At 47.7% G+C, this 25,615-nt stretch overlaps 2 protein-coding genes and 1 long non-coding RNA gene across 12 annotated transcripts in view; all 3 read left to right on the forward strand.

Annotated features, from left to right (window-relative positions):
* LOC120310857 (Grid2 interacting protein) overlaps window positions 1–2,549 on the forward strand; it is a 102,846-nt gene extending 100,297 nt beyond the window's left edge. For all 5 annotated transcript variants that reach the window (XM_039349730.1, XM_039349732.1, XM_039349729.1 and 2 more), the window contains one exon: window positions 666–2,549. In XM_039349730.1, the coding sequence (XP_039205664.1) occupies window positions 666–737 (72 nt within the window). In that variant the 3' untranslated portion in view covers window positions 738–2,549. The remainder of the gene's footprint in view (window positions 1–665) is intronic.
* Window positions 2,550–7,692: 5,143 nt separating this feature from the next.
* Window positions 7,693–12,660, forward strand: LOC120310862. The gene is made up of 2 exons (XR_005557479.1): window positions 7,693–7,754; window positions 11,779–12,660. It is a non-coding gene; the product is annotated as an uncharacterized LOC120310862 (long non-coding RNA).
* A 2,530-nt stretch (window positions 12,661–15,190) lies between these two features.
* Window positions 15,191–25,615, forward strand: part of SLC5A11 (solute carrier family 5 member 11) — a 39,534-nt gene continuing 29,109 nt past the window's right edge. The window contains exons 1-4 of one of the 6 annotated variants that reach the window (XM_039349742.1): window positions 15,191–17,035; window positions 17,991–18,414; window positions 19,390–19,575; window positions 24,247–24,318. In XM_039349742.1, the coding sequence (XP_039205676.1) occupies window positions 19,441–19,575; window positions 24,247–24,318 (207 nt within the window). In that variant the 5' untranslated portion in view covers window positions 15,191–17,035; window positions 17,991–18,414; window positions 19,390–19,440. Of the gene's footprint in view, window positions 17,036–17,059; window positions 17,415–17,990; window positions 18,415–19,389; window positions 19,576–24,246; window positions 24,767–25,615 lie in introns of those variants that run through there. The other 5 variants (XM_039349744.1, XM_039349745.1, XM_039349743.1 and 2 more) reach the window with 5 other exon arrangements.

Genomic DNA, 25,615 nt, shown 5'->3' on the forward strand with positions numbered 1-25,615 from the left:
GCTCCAGCTGGAGCTCGGCACAAATCCTGGCGCTTCTGCTGAGCCCTGAAGAAGCATCAATCAGCTGGAAAGCAGCACTGATTCTGGCGCTTCTGCTGAGCCCAGAAGAAGCGCCGATCAGCTGGAATGTTGCAGCCTCTCCAGGGTCTTGTGATTTACATTCAGATGCTTGGCAACTGATTCATATTTATGACGGTCACAGTGTCCCAGGGTCATGTGAAGTGACCAAAACCTGCTGCAACCACCCAGCAGACGGAGGGGGGGATAAAAACCAAACACCCCCCCACCCCACCCCCACTGCCAATCCTCAACAGAAATGCTCACAACAATGGAAACCTCGGACAGGAGGAAGAGCACCACCAGGCGGGCAGGCAGATGTCTTGCTCGGCTGTGGCTTGGGGGGCCCTTTTTTCAGTGCCATTGTAACTTCGAACAGTCACTAAGAGAAGTGTTGTAAGTCGAGGACTACCTGTACTTCATCACTTTTTCCCTTTTTTTTTTGGTCATCAAGTTTTTGACACCTTGCTTAGGCGACGGGTGGTCCTGGGATGTTGCCATATCCTAAAAGTGGTACAATGGGTGAAAAGGTTGAAAAGCCCTGGGCTAGAAGACCTCCAAAGGTCCCTTCCAGCCCTAATGATTCTATGACACTCTTCTCCCCATAGCGGGCCTTCAACGATGTGCAGGCCAGTGAGCCCCTGTACAGCCCGAAGATGATCCCCCCACTTGCCTGGTGACCGGAGAGCTCAAGGAAGACTGCGGCGTGGTGCTTTCTTGCCCCCAGTTTGGCTGCTTTGGGTCCAAGTCTCTCGGCATGGAAGAGGCGTTGCAGAGGACACGTCGGTGCCCATTTCTATGGAAACTGCCTTCAGAAAAAGAGAGGGGGGCTCGCTGCAGATTTCTACAGACTTCTCCGCATCAGAGACATTTCTTTTTTTTCCACAGGGATACTCCGTGGTTGCTAAACCTGAGTGCTAGAATCCGAGGGGTGAGGAGGCACGCAGCAACTGCCCTGGCTTTCCCCACTTTTTATGGCCTTTCCGAGAAGTCCTTTATTTCAGGGAGGTGTTACCAAGTCTGCAGGTGGCTCAGGGGCTGCCTGGTGCCCCAAAGGAAAGGTGGTGTGACAAGGTCCTTTTGCCCCAAAAGGAGCTGATTTGCTCCCTCTTCCGCCTCCGGGTCTCCAGGCGTCCTTTCCGGTAGTCTTTCGTTCCAGTTCCCCGTTCTCTTGGGAAAACAGATTCCTAAAAGAAGTGATCCGCGCAGGCAGGAGGGTGGTTGAAGCCTTCTCTCTAGAGCTGAATGGCCGCAAAAGCAGAGAAGTCTCCTCTTCACCCTGCTCAGCAGAAGCTCTGGCGCCCGTTCTACCTCAGCTTCTGCTCTGCTGTCTCTTGGTCAGATATGTGGGAGCAGAGTAGCTTGTATTTATGTTCTGGTTACTTGATTCGTTAGGTGGCTCTCTCAGAATGCCTTGAGTTTGAGGCAAGGGGAACCCCATTCTTCTTATCCTCAGGCAGTGACCCTGAGATGGATGTGGAGTAGAAGAGTGACAGATTCCAAGAAGCCCCTGAGTTTTCATGGATAAAGGGTGGACTTGACCCAGCATCTCCCCAGTCCTACCCGAGCCCATCAGATCTGCATTGTGGCAAGCTTCCCTAGCAGAGAGCAAGCTCGTTGCGCTAGGAAACCATCAAGCCAGTGAGATGCTCCAGTCCAGGGGTAGACAACCTTGGCTCTTTTATGACTCGTGGACTTCAACTCCCAGAATTCCTGAGCCAGCCAAGCTGGCTCAGGAATTCTGGGAGTTGAAGTCCACGAGTCACAAAAGAGCCAAGGTTGCCTACCCCTGCTCCAGTCCATTTGGTTCCCCCAGGGGTGCCCAGCCTAATCTTTCCCTTAGCCCCTTAGTGGAGACGCTTGGAACTGGAAATGAAGAAAAAGCCTCCTCAGATATAAGTCCAGCATCTCCTTGCCTGTCCACCATGGCAGAAGCCCCATGTCCAGCCCCCCTTGCCTCCCTTGTGATCGGTAGCAGCAACTTCATCCTGGCATGGGCAAAACTGAGACCCTCAATAATGCTGGGCCTTAGTGGCCTCTGACCCACCACTCTTCTTGATCAAAGAAAAATCCCAACCCAGCCATTTCTTGCAGCGTGCTGTTCAGGTAGCCCCTTCCTTCCGTGAACAGGTAGATAGATATAAGGGCTCTTCCTTTGCAGTTTATTTTGATGCCTCTCTCCCGTTGGCCCACCTTGTTCTGGGGGATCCGTAGGGAGCTCGGCTCATATTCTCAAAGAGCTGTAATTTTAAAAATTATTTTATGACAGTGATGGTGATTATTATCCCCCTTCTGCTCTTCTTAGCAACTTTGCTAGGCCCTGCGGGGGGGCAAAGCTGTTCATTTCCGGGCACTATTTTCTTGTGATGTTTTTCCAAGGGTGGAGATTGCCCCCGAGAATTGTGTATAGATGTGAGAACCATGTCTCTGTACAAATCTTTATGGTTCTGTCATGTAATAAAGAGATACTCTCTCGGTAGCCACAGCTGTAAGATGAAAATGACATCCCTTTTGGCAATCGTGTCCTTTTACACCTGATCCAAGCCAGCCATCTATAGAATAAGAGGATGGTTTATCGGCTCTTGCTTCTAGCCACAGTTGTGCTTTTCTCCTGTCCTTGTGGCATAAATTGCACTACCCTGCAGTCAGTCTTGATGTGCTTCTGTAGCATCAGCAGACAGAGTTGCTGTCCTCAGACAAGATACAGCGCTGCCAGCTGGTGGATTCCCATCCACCTTTTCCCAAGGCATCCAGTAACAGCTACTGGTGGGAAAACCAACCGCTTATCAGCTTTCTAAAAATGTGCCGGTGGGGATGTTAGGAGATCAAGGCTTATTTATTATTTATTTAGCTTTAATATTATTATTTACCGTATGCTGGAGATCATGAAATAATGCTAAAAATGCATTTAGAAGATGCTCAGATAATTGAAGGTGGGACTCAGATATTTAGGTTTGAACCTGAAGTAATCCCAACTACCTCTAGATGGAAGCACTTGTGAAATAGGGGAAAAATGGATTTTTAATATTCTTGACAAACAACCCCCCCCACCCCAGAAAAGGCTGGTTTGAAATAAGCATCAGAGGAGCTCCAACTAGAGAGCTCTCCATGTTCCTGGAATATTTTTTTTGTCAGTGAAACAGTTTTTGATCAGGCAAAGAGCCTTCTCTTTTGCTGTGTGTGTCTGTGTCTGTGTGTCTGTGTATGTATGCATATTTGTGCATGTGTGTGTCTTTACGATCTGCTGACACATTCCAGTCCTCTGGAACCATTTAAGACACTCATTCTTTCTCCGTTTCTTCTGCTCCACTGTTGTTCGTCCATGGATTTCGATGAAGACCTTGACATCTTGTGGGTTATGGGCCATCAACGATGTGTCCGTAGGTGGCTAATAAGACCGATGTTAGCATGGAATGTTCTGCCACATACTGAACAAAAGAAATGTAGACACTGCTACTTCAGCATTTACAGCTCTGGTTTTGCGGAGTGCTTGCTTCTCTTGTGCCAAGACTGACCTTCTGTGTTCATATGTCTGGCAACCCTGGTACACCAAGGTGTCAGTCGATCATGCGCCAGAAGTTCCCAGTGTTAATATCCAGGGACTTGAGAGAGGCTTTCAACGTGTCTTTGTAACGCTTCTTTTTTCCCCCGTGTGATCGCTTTCCTTGAGACAGCTCACCATAGAAGAGCTGTTTAGGGATGCGATGATCTGGTATCCTTACAACATGGCCTGCCCAGCGCATCTGGGCTTTCATCAACAGAGTGTAAACTGATGATAGGCCTGCTCTGGAGAGGACATCTGTGTCTGGCATCTTATCCTGCCACCGGATCCTCAGAATTCTACGAAGGCAAGTCATGTGGAAGTAGTTCAGTTGTCTAACGTGCCTCCTGTACACTGTCCAGGTCTCACTAGCATACATCAAGGTAGTTAGCACTGCTGCCTGGTAAACTTTAAGCTTGGTAGCAAGACTTATTCCACGGTGGTCCCACACATTAGTCCGCAATCTGCCAAATGCAGAACTCCACTAGTGAGAATATGGATCTCCTGTAATAAGGTGACCAACTGTCCTCCTTTAGGGAGGACAGTCCTCCTTTTGTAAGTTCTGTCCTCCCTCGAAAAGTGTCCTCCTTCATGTCCTCCTTTTTGATATTTGAAGACTAATCTGCAGGGCTTTTCCCCCCCCCTCATAGAATGCTCAGAACGGCGTTTTTTTGATGGTTTTTTTTTCAACTTTTGCATGAGTTGTGCTACTCCCCCTATTGGCTTTTGAAAGCCAATAGGAATTGCTGCGGAGCGTGCCAAAACACTCAACCGGAAAACTTTGCACATGCAAGTTGTCTGCAGCGAAGGCGAATTGGCAGGAACTTAGCACCCCTGCCTGCTACCCAACTACACCATCTCCTAGTTAGTTCCGAAGATACCGTGCTGTGGGAGCCACGGGGCCCTCTCTACACGGAGCTGCGCAGGGTGGGCGGTGGTGCTTGCGGGGCGGCTGCAGGCGGGGTGTGTCGACGGCGGGCTGCCCCCCAGGGCTGGAGCTGATGCGGCTGGTGCTTTGGGAGCCGCGGGGCCCGCTCTACATGGCAGGGCAGCAGTGCTGGCGGGGCGGCTGCGGGCGGTGGCATGGCAGGCGGTTGACCTTCCTGGGCCGAGCCAGTTTTTACGATATTTTTTTCTTCAATTTATTTGCGTCCTCCTTTTCACTGTAAAAAAGTTGGCCACCTTACCTGTAAGAGCTACAGCATCTTCTAGTCTCCCAACTTTACCAGAAGAAATGGGCAGTGGGTGGCAGGCGTCTCAGATCTCTTGCAAGGCAGCAAAAGGGCCCTGGGGGCACCGAGGTATACAGAAACCAGAGAGATGGCCATCCTAGCTAGGTCACCGGAGACTGTCCTCCAGGCGAACTTGATGGCACGGGGAAAATGCCACTTTCATGCAGGTAGCCCCAGGTAACCTGGGTCACTTCAGCCATTGAGGAAGCAAGGTGAGGTCATATCCTCTGCCAATGGTTAGTGGGGTGCTTTTGTGCCTTAGGAGGCAGGCTGTGTGGACAGCCCTACGCCTCACATGGAAAGTTTGATCTAAAACATGGGTACCAACTTGGGCAACTTTTAAGACCTCTGGACTTCCACTCCCACAATTTCCCAGCCAGCCATCAAGTTGCCAAGGTTGGACACCCCTATCTATAAAGAAGGTTGTGGCACAAACATGGGCTGTGTTTGCCCCTCTTGCTAAAGTATAATGTGATTTGTTTGCCTTTCACACATCCCTTGCCATTGCACTTGGCAAAGCACACTTTACAGCTTGAGCGTGAAGTGAGAACGCATTTGTCTTGCCTTAACCAGCATCCATGGCCTATTGTTCAGGTGGCCCATGGTCAGGCTGTACGAGGGCTCAGGGTAGTGTTGTAACTCACATGTTTGTTACAATCCACCTATCTACGAAGGTGACCCAGTTGGCAGTGTGCAAAAGGCAGATGTTGAAACTTTCAACATCTGGCAAAGCCCGGGTTTATCTCCGTGAGTGCATGTCTGAAAGGTCGGCCAATGTTTGCCGAAATCTTATGATTGAAAGGATGGCAGGGTTCCCTATTGGTCTTTTTCCATCACTTACCAGTTGATGCTTAAAATAAGCAAGGCAAACAGAATGACAGGAAGCCCTGACTGACGGCCTTTTCTGAAGCCCCTTCTCACATTTCTGGGCGTTTGACATAAAGGGCAAGAAGTGAGCAGAAACATTAAGACTCTAAGCCCCGCCCCCACGCCCCCCTCATTCCCACAAATTCCTCCCCGTACAATGCACACAATTAAAGGAAATATTTTTCAGATCCAAAGAACGGCTTTTGGTTTTAATGTTTGGCTTTGGACTAACAGGACACGCGTGTGAGAGAGATCTTCAGCTTCCCCGCTGCCACAAGTACACCTTCAGTCAGTCTTGGGGTTTTATCATTCCTGCCCTGCAGGAGTGCCAAGGAGAGGATATTAAAATGTCTGGCTCTAAAAAATGCCATTCTACTCTTAGGAAAGCTCAGGTCTTTCAGATACCTTGCTGGTCCCCACACACCCCATTTAATCCTTTTTGTTGCTGCAGAGAGACATTCGGTTAAGCTCTAGCTGGAGCTCCACGTCTCTTATTCCGTCGGTAGCCGCTTTGCTTGGGTTGGTCGTAGCCGAGGGATATTTAAAAACAGCGAGGAAAGTGCACAGGAGGCCCGCTTAGGCTCCCATCGCCTGTTTCCTGGGAGAGGGGAAGTCATTTATTGAGAAGAATTGAGTCCTACGGTTAAAGAAGGCATAGCAGCCAGAAAAGGAAATAAACCCTTTTAACATGATTTTAAGATGATTATTATTTTTTATTTATCTATTGAAGCTATTGCGTGCTATTAAGGGTCAAAAAACAGTGCCATCCATCCCGTGGTTGAAGCAGGCCCAGCAGCCATTACAAAACTTGTCAATGGCATTTTAAGGCTACTCTTTCTTATTAAAACCTTATTAATATTAATAGGGCATCATAGTCCTCCTTAACTAGGTTGAAGGCTTTTGAAGCAGATTTCTTCTTCCGCGCCTGTGCGTTGCAGCAATCGGGCCTCCCCTGGCCCTGTTAATAAGGTGTTAATACCGTTAATAAAGACAGAGAATATCGTAATTTTAAAATGCCATTAAAAGCGTTTATTTCTTTTGGTGTCCGCAATACCCGTTTTTGACCACAGGAGGGCAGAGCTTTCCGTCCCGTAGCATTAACGTTGAGGCCTTTTGCCCAGCATCGGGACACCGAGAAGCTAAGCCGCAAAGCGCAGAGCGTCTCCACTCTATGCTCCTGCCAAAGGGACGGGCCGCTTCCCTCGGCCTTCGGCGCATGTCCGCCGGCTGGTTCTTCACCAGCCATCCAGCAATCTCCCAGAGGCCTTCTCGGCAATTGGGGGCTTTCTGTCCCTCGTTCTCGGCGGTTCCCCGGGTCCTGTGAGAAAAGCACCTTTCCAAGATGGCCGACTTCCGGCCCTTCGCTCTTAATCGTTCCCCCAATTTCCTTTCACAGAAGACCTTCTCTGCATGTCGGACTTTCCGTCCGATCAAATCCGCCGTCCACCGGGGCCTTTAAAAAACGACCTTTCCCGTCGTGGTGGTGGTGGAAGGAGGTAAGGAGATGGGCGAGCGGGCCGGGTTGTATCACACTCTGCCTTTGCAAGGGGCTGTAACTTCCAGCAGGCTCAGGCAATGTGAGGAGGGGGGGGGGAGGAAATGCAGGGTTGGCGGTTCAGGAAGGGTGCACTTGTCCCGAGGCACCGACGGTTCTTCCGGCCTGCTTTTTGTGGGGCGGAGGGTTGGAGGGAGAATGCAGAACACATCTGCCCATTTGCAGAACGGATGTGGCAGAAATAGCATCCCTTGGCGCAACCTGGAGTAAAGAAAACCGGTTTCAGGCCATTGTGTCAGGGTAGGCCAAGTCTTCAGAAACGTGGGCTTTGACAAGCAGCACAGGGAACTCGTCTCTCTGGCTTTTCCTTTGAGAGTGGCTCTGGGTTTATGGTTGGGACCTCCTCCCAGTTATTGTGTTTGCGAAGCTGTGCTTCGTCGCTTGTCGCGATGCTGTTTGTCAGTTGTATCTTTTCTGCTTTCTTTCCAAGGTCCCAAAGCACAGGAGAAATTTAAGCGGCTCACGTTACACCGAATAAAATGGGATGAGCAGAAAGGAGATGGTAAGAAAGTTTTAAAGTAATCAAATGACCTAGAAAGGGGCGAGCCCAACGTGGATGGCTTCGTGAACTGGTCCTTTACTGTCGCCAAAGGTTCGCTTCTTTTCATGAGCTACTGAGCTTGCAGAGGTCTGTATCCTGCCTTTTCTAAAGGAAGGGCAGAATTCTCACCTTCTGTATGAATAAAGGATGTTTCCGATCTGACCGATCTCGAGTGTACTTTTGAACAGACACATCCATCTTCAGTTGTTTCCCCATTCTTACACCCTAAGCAGTTTATTTTTCTTGCAGATGAGGAGGAATCTGTGAAAAAAAACCCAACAAATGTTCCCTGGTTTGGGAGGCGAGTAGTATTTATGGTATGGTCTAACTGAGGCGTTTGGTGATTCCCAGCGTCACTAAGAAAGTCCTGGTTTTTATTATGCCCCCTTAGCGACAGGACAGAGAAACACCTTCAGGAACTGAACTGTGGGTGCTCTGTACAATTGTCCCTTCAGAGCACCCCTCCTCTTTAATTCAAAAAGTGGGAGAGGTCAGGAGCGGAGCTTTGGCGAGGTGAAGTTCAAGCAGCGTGCTGCTGAAAACATGGCACGGGAGCATTTTAAGAAACACGGCAGTGAGCGTTATTGGGATCTAGGCTCTGAGCGAGTCAGTCCTAGAACCCGCAGACTGACGGCCTTTTCTGAAGCCCCTTCTCACATTTCTGGGCGTTTGACATAAAGGGCAAGAAGTGAGCAGAAACATTAAGACTCTAAGCCCCGCCCCCGCGCCCCCCTCATTCCCACAAATTCCTCCCCGTACAATGCACACAATTAAAGGAAATATTTTTCAGATCCAAAGAACGGCTTTTGGTTTTAATGTTTGGCTTTGGACTAACAGGACACGCGTGTGAGAGAGATCTTCAGCTTCCCCACTGCCACAGTACACCTTCAGTCAGTCTTGGGGTTTTATCATTCCTGCCCTGCAGGAGTGCCAAGGAGAGGATATTAAAATGTCTGGCTCTAAAAAATGCTATTCTACTCTTAGGAAAGCTCAGGTCTTTCAGATACCTTGCTGGTCCCCACACACCCCATTTAATCCTTTTTGTTGCTGCAGAGAGACATTCGGTTAAGCTCTAGCTGGAGCTCCACGTCTCTTATTCCGTTGGTAGCCGCTTTGCTTGGGTTGGTCGTAGCCGAGGGATATTTAAAAACAGCGAGGAAAGTGCACAGGAGGCCCGCTTAGGCTCCCATCGCCTGTTTCCTGGGAGAGGGGAAGTCATTTATTGAGAAGAATTGAGTCCTACGGTTAAAGAAGGCATAGCAGCCAGAAAAGGAAATAAACCCTTTTAACATGATTTTAAGATGATTATTATTTTTTATTTATCTATTGAAGCTATTGCGTGCTATTAAGGGTCAAAAAACAGTGCCATCCATCCCGTGGTTGAAGCAGGCCCAGCAGCCATTACAAAACTTGTCAATGGCATTTTAAGGCTACTCTTTCTTATTAAAACCTTATTAATATTAATAGGGCATCATAGTCCTCCTTAACTAGGTTGAAGGCTTTTGAAGCAGATTTCTTCTTCCGCGCCTGTGCCTTGCAGCAATCGGGCCTCCCCTGGCCCTGTTAATAAGGTGTTAATACCGTTAATAAAGACAGAGAATATCGTAATTTTAAAATGCCATTAAAAGCGTTTATTTCTTTTGGTGGCGGCAATACCCGTTTTTGACCACAGGAGGGCAGAGCTTTCCGTCCCGTAGCATTAACGTTGAGGCCTTTTGCCCAGCATCGGGACACCGAGAAGCTAAGCCGCAAAGCGCAGAGCGTCTCCACTCTATGCTCCTGCCAAAGGGACGGGCCGCTTCCCTCGGCCTTCGGCGCATGTCCGCCGGCTGGTTCTTCACCAGCAATCCAGCAATCTCCCAGAGGCCTTCTCGGCAATTGGGGGCTTTCTGTCCCTCGTTCTCGGCGGTTCCCCGGGTCCTGTGAGAAAAGCACCTTTCCAAGATGGCCGACTTCCGGCCCTTCGTTCTTAATCGTTCCCCCAATTTCCTTACACAGAAGACCTTCTCTGCATGTCGGACTTTCCGTCCGATCAAATCCGCCGTCCACCGGGGCCTTTGAAAAACGACCTTTCCCGTCGTGGTGGTGGTGGAAGGAGGTAAGGAGATGGGCGAGCGGGCCGGGTTGTATCACACTCTGCCTTTGCAAGGGGCTGTAACTTCCAGCAGGCTCAGGCAATGTGAGGAGGGGGGGGGAGGAAATGCAGGGTTGTTGGTTCAGGAAGGGTGCACTTGTCCCGAGGCACCGACGGTTCTTCCGGCCTGCTTTTTGTGGGGCGGAGGGTTGGGGGGAGAATGCAGAACACATCTGCCCATTTGCAGAACGGATGTGGCAGAAATATCATCCCTTGGCGCAACCTGGAGTAAAGAAAACCGGTTTCAGGCCATTGTGTCAGGGTAGGCGGCAAGTTTGTGGAAACGTGGCGGTTCAGGAAGGGTGCACTTGTCCCGAGGCACCGACGGTTCAGCCTGCTTTTTGTGGGGCGGAGGGTTGGGGGGAGAATGCAGAACACATCTGCCCATTTGCAGAACGGATGTGGCAGAAATAGCATCCCTTGGCGCAACCTGGAGTAAAGAAAACCGGTTTCAGGCCATTGTGTCAGGGTAGGCCAAGTCTTCAGAAACGTGGGCTTTGACAAGCAGCACAGGGAACTCGTCTCTCTGGCTTTTCCTTTGAGAGTGGCTCTGGGTTTATGGTTGGGACCTCCTCCCAGTTATTGTGTTTGCGAAGTTGTGCTTCGTCGCTTGTCGCGATGCTGTTTGTCAGTTGTATCTTTTCTGCTTTCTTTCCAAGGTCCCAAAGCACAGGAGAAATTTAAGCGGCTCACGTTACACCGAATAAAATGGGATGAGCAGAAAGGAGATGGTAAGAAAGTTTTAAAGTAATCAAATGACCTAGAAAGGGGCGAGCCCAACGTGGATGGCTTCGTGAACTGGTCCTTTACTGTCGCCAAAGGTTCGCTTCTTTTCATGAGCTGCTGAGCTTGCAGAGGTCTGTATCCTGCCTTTTCTAAAGGAAGGGCAGAATTCTCACCTTCTGTATGAATAAAGGATGTTTCCGATCTGACCGATCTCGAGTGTACTTTTGCACAGACACATCCATCTTCAGTTGTTTCCCCATTCTTACAACCTAAGCAGTTTATTTTTCTTGCAGATGAGGAGGAATCTGTGAAAAAAAACCCAACAAATGTTCCCTGGTTTGGGAGGCGAGTAGTATTTATGGTATGGTCTAACTGAGGCGTTTGGTGATTCCCAGCGTCACTAAGAAAGTCCTGGTTTTTATTATGCCCCCTTAGCGACAGGACAGAGAAACACCTTCAGGAACTGAACTGTGGGTGCTCTGTACAATTGTCCCTTCAGAGCACCCCTCCTCTTTAATTCAAAAAGTGGGAGAGGTCAGGAGCGGAGCTTTGGCGAGGTGAAGTTCAAGCAGCGTGCTGCTGAAAACATGGCACGGGAGCAGTTTAAGGAACACGGCAGTGAGCGTTATTGGGATCTAGGCTCTGAGCGAGTCAGTCCTAGAACCCGCAGACTGACGGCCTTTTCTGAAGCCCCTTCTCACATTTCTGGGCGTTTGACATTTCTGCTTTTTGTGGGGGCCCCCCACCCCACCTCCGCTGCCAATCCTCAACAGAAATGCTCACAACAATGGAAACCTCGGACAGGAGGAAGAGCACCACCGGGCGGGCAGGCAGATGTCTTGCTCGGCTGTGGCTTGGGGGGCACTTTTTTCAGTGCCATTGTAACTTCAAACAGTCACTAAGTGAACTGTTGTAAGTCGAGGACTACCTGTACTTCATCACTTTTTCCCTTTTTTTTTTTTGGTCATCAAGTTTTTGACACCTTGCTTAGGCGACGGGTGGTCCTGGGATGTTGCCATATCCTAAAAGTGGTACAATGGGTGAGAAGGTTGAAAAGCCCTGGGCTAGAAGACCTCCAAGGTCCCTTCCAGCCCTAATGATTCTATGACACTCTTCTCCCCATAGCGGGCCTTCAACGATGTGCAGGCCAGTGAGCCCCTGTACAGCCCGAAGATGATCCCCCCACTTGCCTGGTGACCGGAGAGCTCAAGGAAGACTGCAGCCTGGTGCTTTCTTGCCCACAGTTTGGCTGCTTCGGGTCCAAGTCTCTCGGCATGGAAGAGGCATTGCAGAGGACACGTCGGTGCCCATTTCTATGGAAACTGCCTTCAGAAAAAGAGGGGGGCTCGCTGCAGATTTCTACAGACTTCTCCGCATCAGAGACATTTCTTTTTTTTCCACAGGGATACTCCGTGGTTGCTAAACCTGAGTGCTAGAATCCGAGGGGTGAGGAGGCACGCAGCAACTGCCCTGGCTTTCCCCACTTTTTATGGCCTTTCCGAGAAGTCCTTTATTTCAGGGAGGTGTTACCAAGTCTGCAGGTGGCTCAGGGGCTGCCTGGTGCCCCAAAGGAAAGGTGGTGTGACAAGGTCCTTTTGCCCCAAAAGGAGCTGATTTGCTCCCTCTTCCGCCTCCGGGTCTCCAGGCGTCCTTTCCGGTAGTCTTTCGTTCCAGTTCCCCGTTCTCTTGGGAAAACAGATTCCTAAAAGAAGTGATCCGCGCAGGCAGGAGGGTGGTTGAAGCCTTCTCTCTAGAGCTGAATGGCCGCAAAAGCAGAGAAGTCTCCTCTTCACCCTGCTCAGCAGAAGCTCTGGCGCCCGTTCTACCTCAGCTTCTGCTCTGCTGTCTCTTGGTCAGATATGTGGGAGCAGAGTAGCTTGTATTTATGTTCTGGTTACTTGATTCGTTAGGTGGCTCTCTCAGAATGCCTTGAGTTTGAGGCAAGGGGAACCCCATTCTTCTTATCCTCAGGCAGTGACCCTGAGATGGATGTGGAGTAGAAGAGTGACAGATTCCAAGAAGCCCCTGAGTTTTCATGGATAAAGGGTGGACTTGACCCAGCATCTCCCCAGTCCTACCCGAGCCCATCAGATCTGCATTGTGGCAAGCTTCCCTAGCAGAGAGCAAGCTCGTTGCGCTAGGAAACCATCAAGCCAGTGAGATGCTCCAGTCCAGGGGTAGACAACCTTGGCTCTTTTATGACTCGTGGACTTCAACTCCCAGAATTCCTGAGCCAGCCAAGCTGGCTCAGGAATTCTGGGAGTTGAAGTCCACGAGTCACAAAAGAGCCAAGGTTGCCTACCCCTGCTCCAGTCCATTTGGTTCCCCCAGGGGTGCCCAGCCTAATCTTTCCCTTAGCCCCTTAGTGGAGACGCTTGGAACTGGAAATGAAGAAAAAGCCTCCTCAGATATAAGTCCAGCATCTCCTTGCTTGTCCACCATGGCAGAAGCCCCATGTCCAGACCCCCTTGCCTCCCCTTGTAATTTTAGCAGCAAACTTCATCCTGGCATGGGCAAAACTGAGACCCTCAATAATGCTGGGCCTTAGTGGCCTCTGACCCACCACTCTTCTTGATCAAAGAAAAATCCCAACCCAGCCATTTCTTGCAGCATGCTGTTCAGGTAGCCCCTTCCTTCCGTGAACAGGTAGATAGATATAAGGGCTCTTCCTTTGCAGTTTATTTTGATGCCTCTCTCCCGTTGGCCCGCCTTGTTCTGGGGGGTCCGTAGGGAACTCGGCTCATAGTCTCAAAGAACTGTAATTTTAAAAATTATTTTATGACAGTGATGGTGATTATTATCCCCCTTCTGCTCTTCTTAGCAACTTTGCTAGGCCCTGCGGAGGGGCAAAGCTGTTCATTTCCAGGCACTATTTTCTTGTGATGTTTTTCCAAGGTTGGAGATTGCCCCCGAGAATTGTGTATAGATGTGAGAACCGTGTCTCTGTACAAATCTTTATGGTTCTGTCATGTAATAAAGAGATACTCTCTCGGTAGCCACAGCTGTAAGATGAAAATGACATCCCTTTTGGCAATCGTGTCTTTTTACACCTGATCCAAGCCAGCCATCTATAGAATAAGAAGATGGTTTATGGGCTCTTGCTTCTAGCCATAGTTGTGCTTTTCTCCTATCCTTGTGGCATAAATTGCACTACCCTGCAGTCAGTCTTGATGTGCTTCTGTAGCATCAGCAGACAGAGTTGCTGTCCTCAGACAAGATACAGCACTGCCGGCTGGTGGATTCCCATCCACCTTTTCCCAGGCCACCCAGTAACAGCTACTGGTGGGAAAACCAACCACTTATCAGCTTTTTAAAAATGTGCCGATGGGGGTGTGTGTGTTAGGAGATCAGGGCTTATTTATTATTTATTTAGCTTTAATATTATTATTTACTGTACGTTGTAGATCATGAAACAATGCTAAAAATGCATTTAGAAGATGCTCAGATAATTGAAGGTGGGACTCAGATATTTAGGTTTGAACCTGAAGTAATCCCAACTACCTCTAAGATGGAGGCACTTGTGAAACGGGGGAAAAATGGATTTTTAATATTCTTGACAAACAGCCCCCCACACCCCAGAAAAGGCTGGTTTGAAATAAGCATCAGAGAAGCTCCAACTAGAGAGCTCTCCATGTTCCTGGAATATTCTTTTTCTCAGTGAAACAGTTTTTGATCAGGCAAAGAGCCTTCTCTTTTGCTGTGTGTGTCTGTGTCTGTGGAAAGTTTGATCTAAAACATGGGTACCAACTTGGGCAACTTTAAGACCTCTGGACTTCCACTCCCACAATTTCCCAGCCAGCCATCAAGTTGCCAAGGTTGGACACCCCTATCTATAAAGAAGGTTGTGGCACAAACGTGGGCTGTGTTTGCCCCTCTTGCTAAAGTATAATGTGATTTGTTTGCCTTTCACACATCCCCTGCCATTGCACTTTGCAAAGCACACTTTACAGCTTGAGCGTGAAGTGAGAACGCATTTGTCTTGCCTTAACCAGCATCCATGGCTTATTGTTCAGGTGGCCCATGGTCAGGCTGTACGAGGGCTCAGGGTAGTGTTGTAACTCACATGTTTGTTACAATCCACCTATCTGCGAAGGTGACCCAGTTGGCAGTGTGCAAAAGGCAGATGTTGAAACTTTCAACATCTGGCAAAGCCCGGGTTTATCTCCGTGAGTGCATGTCTGAAAGGTCGGCCAATGTTTGCCGAAATCTTATGATTGAAAGGATGGCAGGGTTCCCTATTGGTCTTTTTCCATCACTTACCAGTTGATGCTTAAAATAAGCAAGGCAAACAGAATGACAGGAAGCCCTGCACGTTGCCAAGGAATGCTGCCCTGGGCCGCTTTCTTCTGCAACATGTTCAAGGGCCGTTTATTTATGAGACTTATATACCGCTTTAAGTGCAAGCACTCTCTAAGCGGTGTACACCAGTAAGCAATGTATATATATATATATATATATATATATATATTTACATTGCCCCCAACAATCTGGGTCCTCATTTTACCTACCCCGGAAGGATTGAAGGCTGAGTCAACCTTGAGCCGGTGAGATTTGAACCGCTGACCTGCTGAACACAGTCAGCTAAAGTGGCCTGCAGTACTGCACTCTAACTGCTGCGCCACCTCAGCAGCAGTGGCTACCTAGAAGCTGCCTCCATTTAGTTCCTTGCTGTTGAGCTAAGTGCCCTAGAGCTGCATCCAGAAAACAAGACTATGGCGGGAGAGCGGCATTTTCTGGGTCAAATATTTTATCAGTTTACCGAAATATAAAATACAGAAATACAAAGAAAAATGAAAATAATGGGAAAATAGGGGAGGAAGAGGGGAAGAGGAAAAAGTGTAGGATAAAAGAGAAAAGAAAAATAAAAGCGTTGACCTCCGGCTCTTGGTGCAGTAGAAGAAGGTAGTAACATAAAACTTCAACTTTTTACTTTAAATGATCCTACGTACTGGCGTTTTGACAACAACAAGCCTACCTATTGAACAAAACCTCAAATCAAAGTTTCATTTTTCCCCCCACCTCAAGCACAAAGTCCAGAAGCGGTTTCCAAGTCGAAACGAGATTAATTGTGTTCTGTTCTTTAATCAAAGCAGTCAGTTTTGCTGTCTCTGCCAATGCCATCAACCTTTGCAGCTATTCATCCATTGTGGGAATCAGAGTATCCATTTTTGGTGCAGAAAGTATTTTTGCCACATTTTCTCCTCGTTTTGGGATGAGTATGGTCAAAATTCATGAGGTCAAGATGCAATGGTGTGGTCAAAGAGCCATGGTTTTTATGAATGCCACATACACGATCCGCATAAAAACCAGTCCAGGTTTTGATTTTGCTATCTTGGCTTTTCTGACCATGTTCTGTGGGTGCCCAGGATGGGGATCCCCCTTTGAGACCAGGTTCCATGCTGGAACTTCCTGAAGGGAGATGTAAAAGGTGGGTCATTCTTGATAACACCCCCTCCATACTTAAAACTGGGTCTAGAGCAAAATAATCTTCAAAGTTGAGGCCCGGGCATGGCTGGGCAAGAGGCCAACACACCATTCTTTAGACACCAACATGGTGAGTTGTGCAAGCCATCTGAGTGCAATCAAGGACTGGGCCATGTGAACGTGACTTTGCACTAGATTGATGTCTACAAAAAGGTGGAACCAGCTGCCATTCAGTGCAGGAGCAGCTTACGTAATGCCCAGATACAATTACCAAACTTCTTCTTATACAAATCATTGTATAAGCAACATTTAAGCAACCCGAGATCAAGCTGCTGTTACGTCCTTGCTAGTTTGCTAGCAATGATGGAATAGAGATCTGTAACAACTTCCTTTCCCCTCCCCCCCTTTTTTTTGCATGACATAATGAAGTTCGAGGTTGAGTGACTTGCAAACAGAAATCAAGTTTACTCTCTGCTGCTTTTAAGTGCAGAGATCTGGACAAGTGATCCTCTCAAACCGTAGGAGTTCCCTTCCTCCTTGAGATCACGCAGACATCTGTTGGGAGAAAGTTCCTCCCTTTGTCTTTGCAGTTTCTGCAACACTTCCACTCTCCCTGTGTGTGTTTCTCTGTCTTTGTTTTTCATTTACTCACTCCCTCTGGGTCTCTGTCTCTGTCTTTCTCTCCGGTCATGATTATTTGGAGGGGGGGGGATAAGATACTTTGGAGTTTGACCCCTGAAAGGCTGATAAGGAAGCAGCTCAGCCTGACTCCTGAGCAGCATCAAAGGCAGGACCAATGAATCCAAGAGCCCTGCATATAAATTCCCCCTTTTCACGCCTGTGAACTGGTGAAAGAGCCTTATTGAATCCTCTGCGCTGGAATCTGGAAGCCACCCTGCGGACTGGCAGAAGGCTGGTCGCCCGGAGCACGAGGCGGGAGCGAGCCCCAAGGAGCATGGTAAGTCTCCGCTCCTGGCTCAGATCTGCGGGAGCACTTGAACACTCGGGGTGCCTCTCAAAAGGCCCGTGGAGGCTCGGTGCCAGGCCTGGGAAAAGCATAAACGGAGTGGCAAGAACAGCAGCCCTGGCAAAGCCGCATGGGGTTGCTGGCTCTCTCCATCCAGGCCAGGGGATTCAGTGCCTGGTTGCCCCTAGCGCAGCGTGTCCCTCTGCGACTCAGTCTGGGCAGCAGATGGGAGAAGAAAGTGCTGATCAAACTTGGTGGCCGTCCTCAACTTCCTCTTTGCCAGAGTCAAAGGACAGGGAGGATGCCCAGATGTTCTTCAAGAGGGCAGGTGTGGGGCCAGGCATTGCCACTCGCCCTCCGACTTGCCTAGGTATTTCATCTGGGCCCTGGGATTTGGACATTCCCATCCAACTGCAGAAAAATACCCCCCCCCTCCCCTGGAATTGGCTGCCGTTGGTGTGGGCAAGCGGGGCTAATCTTTGCAAATTGTAAGGCTGAGTTAAATCCATTTTTCCTCGTATCAGAATCCCAGGCAGGAGTGCCTCCACTCTGCCCCATTCCCTTCCTCTTCATGGCCAAATAGCTGCAGGCAAGGACCTAGCATTTCAAAATCGATAGAGGTGAAAACCAGTGAAATAGTAGAACTTCATTCTCAAAAGTAGCTTCGAATGGAAGAATGCTTTCTATTACTGTTGAAGTTACGTGGCATAAATTTTGGGGGATACGAGATGATCTTACAGAATAATGATCTTGCATTATTCCATTCCAACCTCTCAAAGGATCCAGCTAGATCAGCCCCAAAGCCTGTCTTTTCCCCCAACAGCTGGGGCACCCCGTGCTGGTCCCAGTCTCTGGCCCCAGGAAAGCTCCATCCTGAAGGGTTGTGCCAGTAATTTTCCTCAGTGGGATCCAAGTGAAAGGGACCTATTTTTCTGTCCTGTCATAGCAGCCAGCAGTGTGCCTGAAGCTCTGGTGTTCCTTGCCCCCCTTCCTGATTATTTCCACATCAGCCCTGCAGCGCAAAGCCTCCAGGATCTTCCAGAGTAACAGAGTTGGCACTTCTTCCAGTTCCAGGCAGGCCACAGAGAGATAAAGAAAATTGTATCAATGTGCAAGGTGATGAGTTGGCTCTCAGCCTGAACCTTCAAGTATCTCCTTAAGCCACAGAGAGAAACTTGTTCGTCTGCTCTCAGAAAACTCCCACACAACCCAACCCAACCCAACACAAGGTGACGGGAACAGGAACAGCCTTCAAAAACTTATTTTCTGGGACTCTGTTCCCAGCCTTGGGCTCAGCAGATAAGACCTCTGCTTGTGGTGGGACCTCTCTTCCTTGCAGTTTCACCAGACTCCGGCACAAAGAAGGAACAGTAAGTATCTCAACAACTAGACCTTCTCACTGGATCCCCAAACCTTTGCAAAATATTTACTTTAGAGAAAGGATCCCTGTTTTCCTGCACCTAATTTAAAGTAAGCCAGCGAGGGAAGACATTTGTTAAATGTTTGGAGGAAGTTTTTGTTATTGCTTCAAATGTTTGGGGGCTGACTCTGCACTGAAGCCCTGGGACTCCTTTGTATGATGTCATCCCTGAGAAACAGACTTGGGTTTGTTAATCCAGTATTGCCTACTTTCTTATTAGTTACACAGCAGTTCAAGAGAGGGACCAATAGCCCAGAGGGGTGAATGGATGAAGTCCCTTGAATTGGAGGGATTCAGCTGGTGGTTGGGGGTGTTTAAATTCCTGCCCTGAGAAGCGGTTGCACCTGATGGACTCTAGACCCCCATCCAACGTGAGGGTTCTAGGTTCCAGCTGACCATTGCATCTAAAAAGCCAACTCCGAAGACTTGACTAACTCCGAAGATTAACTGTTTTTGGGTTGTCGGTCAAGATAGAGCAGAGAGGTTTCTGTGGCTTCCTGCAAATATGGTAGCCTCGGCTACCTGCCACATAGCTCAATCTACAGATTGCATTTGATATAGTGCAACTGAGTATGAACATGAGAACTGAGGCATTCTGTCTCAACATGCCAACAAATGGCCCATTCTCCCGGTGTTGTTATTTTTTTCCTCTCTCTCTCTCTCTCTCTCTCTCTCTCTCTCCCCCCCCTTTCTCTTGCCGAATTGAAAAGCAAATAAAGTTGGCCAAAAGCAAATAAATTGACCTTTGCATCATGTTAGCCAGTCGGTCTAATTTAGAATCTGTCACAATAACTTTTTTTCACCTGCCGTCGTGAATAAACAGAACTGCTGCTGGAGCAAACCCAGAGCGAGAGTGCCGGGCTAATGGGCAGAGCTGGCTCTCCCCAAGGAAGGACCTGACTTCGCTCTCCTTTTTGTCCCGCAGATCCACGCGCTGGGCAGACGAGGCAGCTGGCAGCCAGGGCGAGCAGCAGCGATGGAGCCTAGCAGTACCAGCCCAACGTCTCCCCCCTCCAACAGCTGGACTGCCTTCCCCCAGCAGACCCTGGAGGCCGTTGATATTGTTGTCCTGGTTTTGTACTTCGTCTTTGTTTTGGCTGTGGGCCTGTGGGTAAGGAAAGGAGGGCTGCCCCTCGGGCATTGGCTGGGCAAGTGAAGCTGAAGGCTCCACTGGACTGTGCAAGTGTTTTTTAGGGAGAGCTTCCAAATGTAATCATTAGTTCTCCTTAGGAGCCATGGCGGGGGAGAGGGGGGGGGTTGAGGGTCTTTCTGGCGACACAGCATCTGATATTTCTGTCTGTTTTTATTATTCATAAATTCAGCTGATATCCAAAAGCAAACACTCCTGTCTAAGACCTGAGCCAGCTGTGTCTTTTAAGGACAGAGCAACTTTTTCATGGGAATAGAATGGAATGGAATGGAGTGGAGTGGAGTGGAATAGAATAGAAAAGAATAATAGAAGGTAATGGAATGGAATATAATAGAATAATGGAATGGAGTGGAGTGGAGTGGAATAGAATAGAATAGAATAATGGAATGGAATGGAATGGAATATAATAGAATAATGGAATGGAGTGGAGTGGAGTGGAATAGAATAGAATAGAATAATGTAATGTAATGGAATGGAATATAATAGAATAATGGAATGGAGTGGAGTGGAGTGGAATAGAATAGAATAGAATAATAGAAGGTAATGGAATGGAATATAATAGAATAATGGAATGGAGTGGAGTGGAGTGGAATAGAATAGAATAGAATAATAGAAGGTAATGGAATGGAATATAATAGAATAATGGAATGGAGTGGAGTGGAGTGGAATAGAATAGAATAGAATAATGAAGGTAATGGAATGGAATATAATAGAATAATGGAATGGAGTGGAGTGGAGTGGAATAGAATAGAATAGAAGGTAATGGAATGGAATATAATAGAATAATGGAGTGGAGTGGAATAGAATAGAATAGAATAATAGAAGGTAATGGAATGGAATATAATAGAATAATGGAATGGAGTGGAATAGAATAGAATAGAATAATAGAAGGTAATGGAATGGAATATAACAGAATAATGGAGTGGAGTGGAGTGGAGTGGAATAGAATAGAATGGAATGGAGTGGAATGGAATGGAGTGGAGTGGAGTGGAATATAATAGAATAATAGAATAGAATAGAATGAAGTGGAATATAATAGAAGAATAGACTAGACTAGACTAGACTAGACTAGACTAGACTAGACTAGACTAGAATAGAATAGAATAGAATAGAATAGAATAGAATAGAGGAGTTGGAAGGGACCTTGGAGGTCTTCTAGTCCAACCCTCTGCTCAAGGCAGAAACCCTATACCATTTCAAACAAATGGTTGTCCAATCTCTTCTTAAAAACCCTCCAGTGCTGGAACATTCACAACTTCTGGAGGCAAGCTGATTCATTGTTCTCACTGCCAGGAAACTCCTTCTTAATTCTAGGTTGCTTCTCTCCTTGATTAGTTTCTTGTCTTCTGGTGCTTTGGAAAATAGGTTGACAACCCCCTCCCCCCAATTCTTCTTTATGGCAGCTCCTCAAATACTGTAGTACTTCTATCATGTCACCCCTGGTCTTTCTTTTCTCTCAACTGGCAGTGCCCAAATCCTGCAACTGTTTCTTTGCCCTTCCTCAGCTGTGCAGCCCTGCAGTGGGTGGGAGGCAGTGGCATCGTCAGATCACCTAAGCCGGGGATTTTCCAGTGAATGACTGTGTTTGGGGAGGCTGTTGTTTTAAAGCAGTGTTTCTCAACCTTGACAATTTTAAGGCACGTGGACTTCAACTCCCAGAATTCCACAGCCAGCAATGCTGGCTGTGGAATTCTGGGAATTGAAGTCCACGTGCCTTAAAATTGTCAAGGTTGAGAAACACTGTTTTAAAGGTTATTGAGCGGCTGTAGATTGAACAAATTGCCTTCTTTTGCTTTTTGCTGCTAAATCTTTGCTAGCAAATCGCCTGGGACGTGAAGGAGGATCCAGCAGCTAGAAACCACTCATCTTTAAGGGCTGTGTGTCTGTGTATCTGTGTGTGTGTGGTTTTGAGTCAGTGTTAACTCCTGGTAACTGCCTGGACCTCAGTAGAGCTCCAAACACATCCTTTTATTAAAGGCCAGTTCTGGAGGCCTTTTTTTTTTTTTTGCCCAACTCAGGGCTTTTGTGGATGGTAGCTGCAACTGTGGCTGCCAGCTTGACTTCTTTGACCTCCCCAGAGAAGCCTCAGTTCCTACTCCTCAATTGGGGGAACAAATCTAGCTTTGCTTTGGAGCTGTTGTTCACATTGAGCAGAGGCAACGTTCCGGACACAGAGATGGGCCAAGGCAGGACACAATTGAAGTGAAAATTAATTGATCTCGATTCTCAGTCAAATAAACGGAGTGTAATGCATTGGATTGCTCTCGATGTGCTTAGCGGTCTTCCTCTTCGGTCCCTTTTAGTGCCAGCGCTGGGGCCAAAGTCCTCTGGGGCCATCTAGGTCTGCAGGAGAGCTGTGCATCCTGGGGTGTCCCTCCCTCTTCTAGATGCTCATCTGAGGTGGCTCTTTTTCTGGAGCAGATGATGGTGGACAAACTTCCTGTAGAACAGCAGTTCCCAACCTGTGGGTCGGGACCCCATTTGGGGTCGAACAACCATTTCACGGGGGTCGCCAAACAACGCAGTCCGCCATTTTTTCCTCCTTAGCTGTGCTCCTCCCTTTTATTCTATTGGCTTTTGAAAGCCAATAGAATAGACTCTCTTGAATAGAGTCTCATTCTATTGGCTTTCCAAAGCCAATAGGAATTGTCCAGGCTGTCTCTGCCCTGCTGAGCCCGTCAAAAGTCCCATTCTGCAAACGATGCTGCACCAGTTGAGTAGTCCTCGATTTACAACCGGTTGAGTAGTCCTCGACTTACGACCGGTTGGGGGTCGTGGCATTAAAAAGGTTGAGAACCACTGCTGTAGAAGCTGGCACCAACTCAGGGATTAGATCTGTGGTTGGTTCCTGTTCTGGAGGGCACATCATAACAGCTGCTGTTCTTCTGGATAAGGACAAGAATAAAGAGTGGCTTAACCTGTGACTAGAATTACCAAATTCCACAAAAATCTATCCCATTAAAGCAAAATACCTTTGGTAAATGTTTTGCGGCCAGATCCTGGGTCAAGCAAAGTCTTTTCCCATCCCACATGGTTTGCAGAGATTAATGTTTTCTAAACATGTCACAATTCCTGCTATGAAAGGCAGGCTTTGTCATTCTTGTGGCATTGTTCATCGTCTGACGAGCCTTGTAGTCAACTGTGAATGGGCCGAGTTATGTGAGATAGGATCCTTGCCCTTGATCAATGGAATCCAGGAACGCTTTCTTTTCTCCTGGCACCCTCTGCCAGGTCAGAGCGCCACCCCCTTGGCCTGGAGCCTGTGCAAAGCCAACGGTCGGATTATCACATCGTTTCATGGCTCCCGGCTCACTTGTTTGCACAACAGGCCAAGTCAAGGTTACTCTCTTCAGGCTCTGCTAGGCTGCCAACTTCATGGCATTTTGGTACACAGCTGGCCTACCAAGTGGGCTGCATCCTGCTTCAAGGGTATTCTAAGGGATTCCCCTTCCAAAGAACTCTGCCTGTCTCTCTGCAAGGAAACCTGCAGAATGCCAGGCCCCCCTCCCTATCCGAAGCGTCCTCTCAGCTGTGGCTCTGTGGCCCATCTTGGCCCAACATCTGAGGCAAGCTGGTTCTTTGATGGGCACTTTCCCATGAATGATAATCACCTGTCTCAATCCTGGCTACTGTGCTTGACATGGAAACTAATCAAGGAGAGAAGCAACGTGGAACTAAGGAGAAATTTCCTGACAGAAAAATTAATCATTGGAATAACTTGCCTCCAGAAGTTGTGAATGCTCCAACACTGGAAGGTTTTAAGAAGAGACTGGACTGCCATTTGTCTGGGGTTGGACTAGAAGACCTCCAATGTCCCTTCCAATTATTCTATTCTATTCTATTCTATTCTATTCTATTCTATTCTATTCTATTCTATTCTATTCTATTCTATTCTATTCCCATTCCCATTCTCTATTCTATTCTATTCTATTCTATTCTATTCTATTCTATTCTATTCTATTCTATTCTATTCTATTCTATTCTATTCATTCCATTCATTCCATTCTATTCTATTCTATTCTATTCTATTCTATTCTATTCTATTCTATTCTATTCTATTCTATTCTATTCTATTCTATTCTATTCTACCGTATATTCCGGCGTATAAGGCGACCCCTGACTTCGACGCCGAGTCGCATGCCTAGAAAGTTGTCTAATACGCCGGAAACTACCGTTATTTCTGGTGTATAAGACGACTCGGCGTATAAGACAACCCCTGACTTCAGCGCCGATTTCAACGCTCTCAAAAGTCATCTTATATGCTGGAAAGTACGGTATTCTATTCCATTCCATTCCATTTATTCCATTCCATTTCTATTCTATTCTATTCTATTCTATGCCAATTTTCTATTTGTCTATCCTCTCCTTATTCTATTCTATTATATTGGAAATACTCAAGCAGCAAGTTGAAGGTCTAAAACAGGTTCTTCCCTTGATTGGGGGAAGGCTTTCTTCCTCCTTTGTGTCTCTTTCAAGATCCCAAAACAGGAAACCCCAGGAATTACCGCAGAGTGAAATGGGACCCTTTCCATATTCACTCCTACTTGCCTGTTTTTTATGGGTGGGGGAACTGTACTTTATGGAACCTTTCATATTCTCAGCAAATAAACTCATTGTCTTTTAATATTTCAGTCAATGTGGAAGACAAAACGAAGCACCGTTAAGGGTTACTTCCTAGCTGGGGGTGAGATGGTCTGGTGGCCGGTAAGCTATCTCCAATTTCAGCTTGTCTAAAATGTTTTGCTTGGTGAGCGATTTGGGGAGGGGAATTACACAAAAGATTTTGTGCCTTCCAGTCAGTCTTTTGCTGAGGCCCCTGCCTCAATTAGTTGCTGACGTTTTCTTGGCAACGTTTTCAGAAATGGTTGCCTATCATTGTCTTCTTCTGCCTAGGGCCGAGAGAGAGGGACTGGTCCAAGGTCACCTAGCTGAGACAGGACTAGAAGTCACCATCTCCCAGTTTCTAGCCTGCTACCTTCACCACTACAACAAAGTGACTCCTCATACAAAAGACAGAGATGTCCTTTCGTTCCCTGTTTTCTCTACTTTGAAAAGGCCAGCATGGTTTGTGGATCAATCCACCGAGAACCTCCTTCCACACCCAGACCTAGGTCTGAAGGAGCCGGACAAGCCTCTCTTGTTGATAGACCAGGTGTTGCCAAAGGCCAGATTGTCTGAACCTGTGCAAACCAGAAAAAGCAGTGAGAGCATCCGCTTCTCTAGCAGGGGTCTCCAAACCTGGCAACTTTAAGACTTGAGTCTTGAATTCTGGGAGTTGAAGTCCACAAGTCTTAAACCCTTTTTCAGGAGGCAAGTGGACTTCCTTGTTTTTCTTTGAAGACGTTTCGCTTCTCATCCAAGAAGCTTCTTCAGCTCTGACTACTAGATGGTGGGGAAGTAGAGGGATTTATATCGCTTGCAGATAGCTGGTCATTTGCATTCTGCAGGGGTTCTCAACCTTGGCAAGTTTAAGACTTGTGGACTTCAACTCCCAGAATTCCTCAGTCAGCAAAGCTGGCTGAGGAATTCTGGGAGTTGAAGTCCACAAGTCTTAAACTTGCCAAGGTTGAGAACCCCTATTTTAGAGAGTCATTGGGACCATTTGCCTGCACCTGCCTTCAACAGTGAAGGGACACAGGACAAAAAATCCTGCAGCCAAGAAGGCTCCACACACACTTGCACCACTCAGGGGACCCTGAGGACACAGACAAACCTTCAAGTGGCCTCAAGGACTTTCTAAAAGCATGCAAATGACCAGCTGTCTGCAAGGAGTATAAATCTTTCCATTCCCCACCATCCAGTCAGAGCTGAAGAAGCTTCTTGGATGAGAAGTGAAACGTCTTCAAAGAAAACATGAAAGTCTAATTGTGTCCTGAAAAAGCACCTTTGGGACAACCGTGACCTGGATGGTCATCTCCATAGACATTGCTCCTGGAGGATAGGGAAAGGGGTAGACCGATCCCCACATGGCCTGGAACACGGCTCTGTTGTTTTTCTTTGA

The sequence above is a fragment of the Crotalus tigris genome, unplaced genomic scaffold (assembly GCF_016545835.1).
Source record: "Crotalus tigris isolate CLP2741 ecotype Arizona unplaced genomic scaffold, ASM1654583v1 scf7180000018301.7375997, whole genome shotgun sequence".
Classification (NCBI taxonomy): domain Eukaryota; kingdom Metazoa; phylum Chordata; class Lepidosauria; order Squamata; family Viperidae; genus Crotalus; species Crotalus tigris.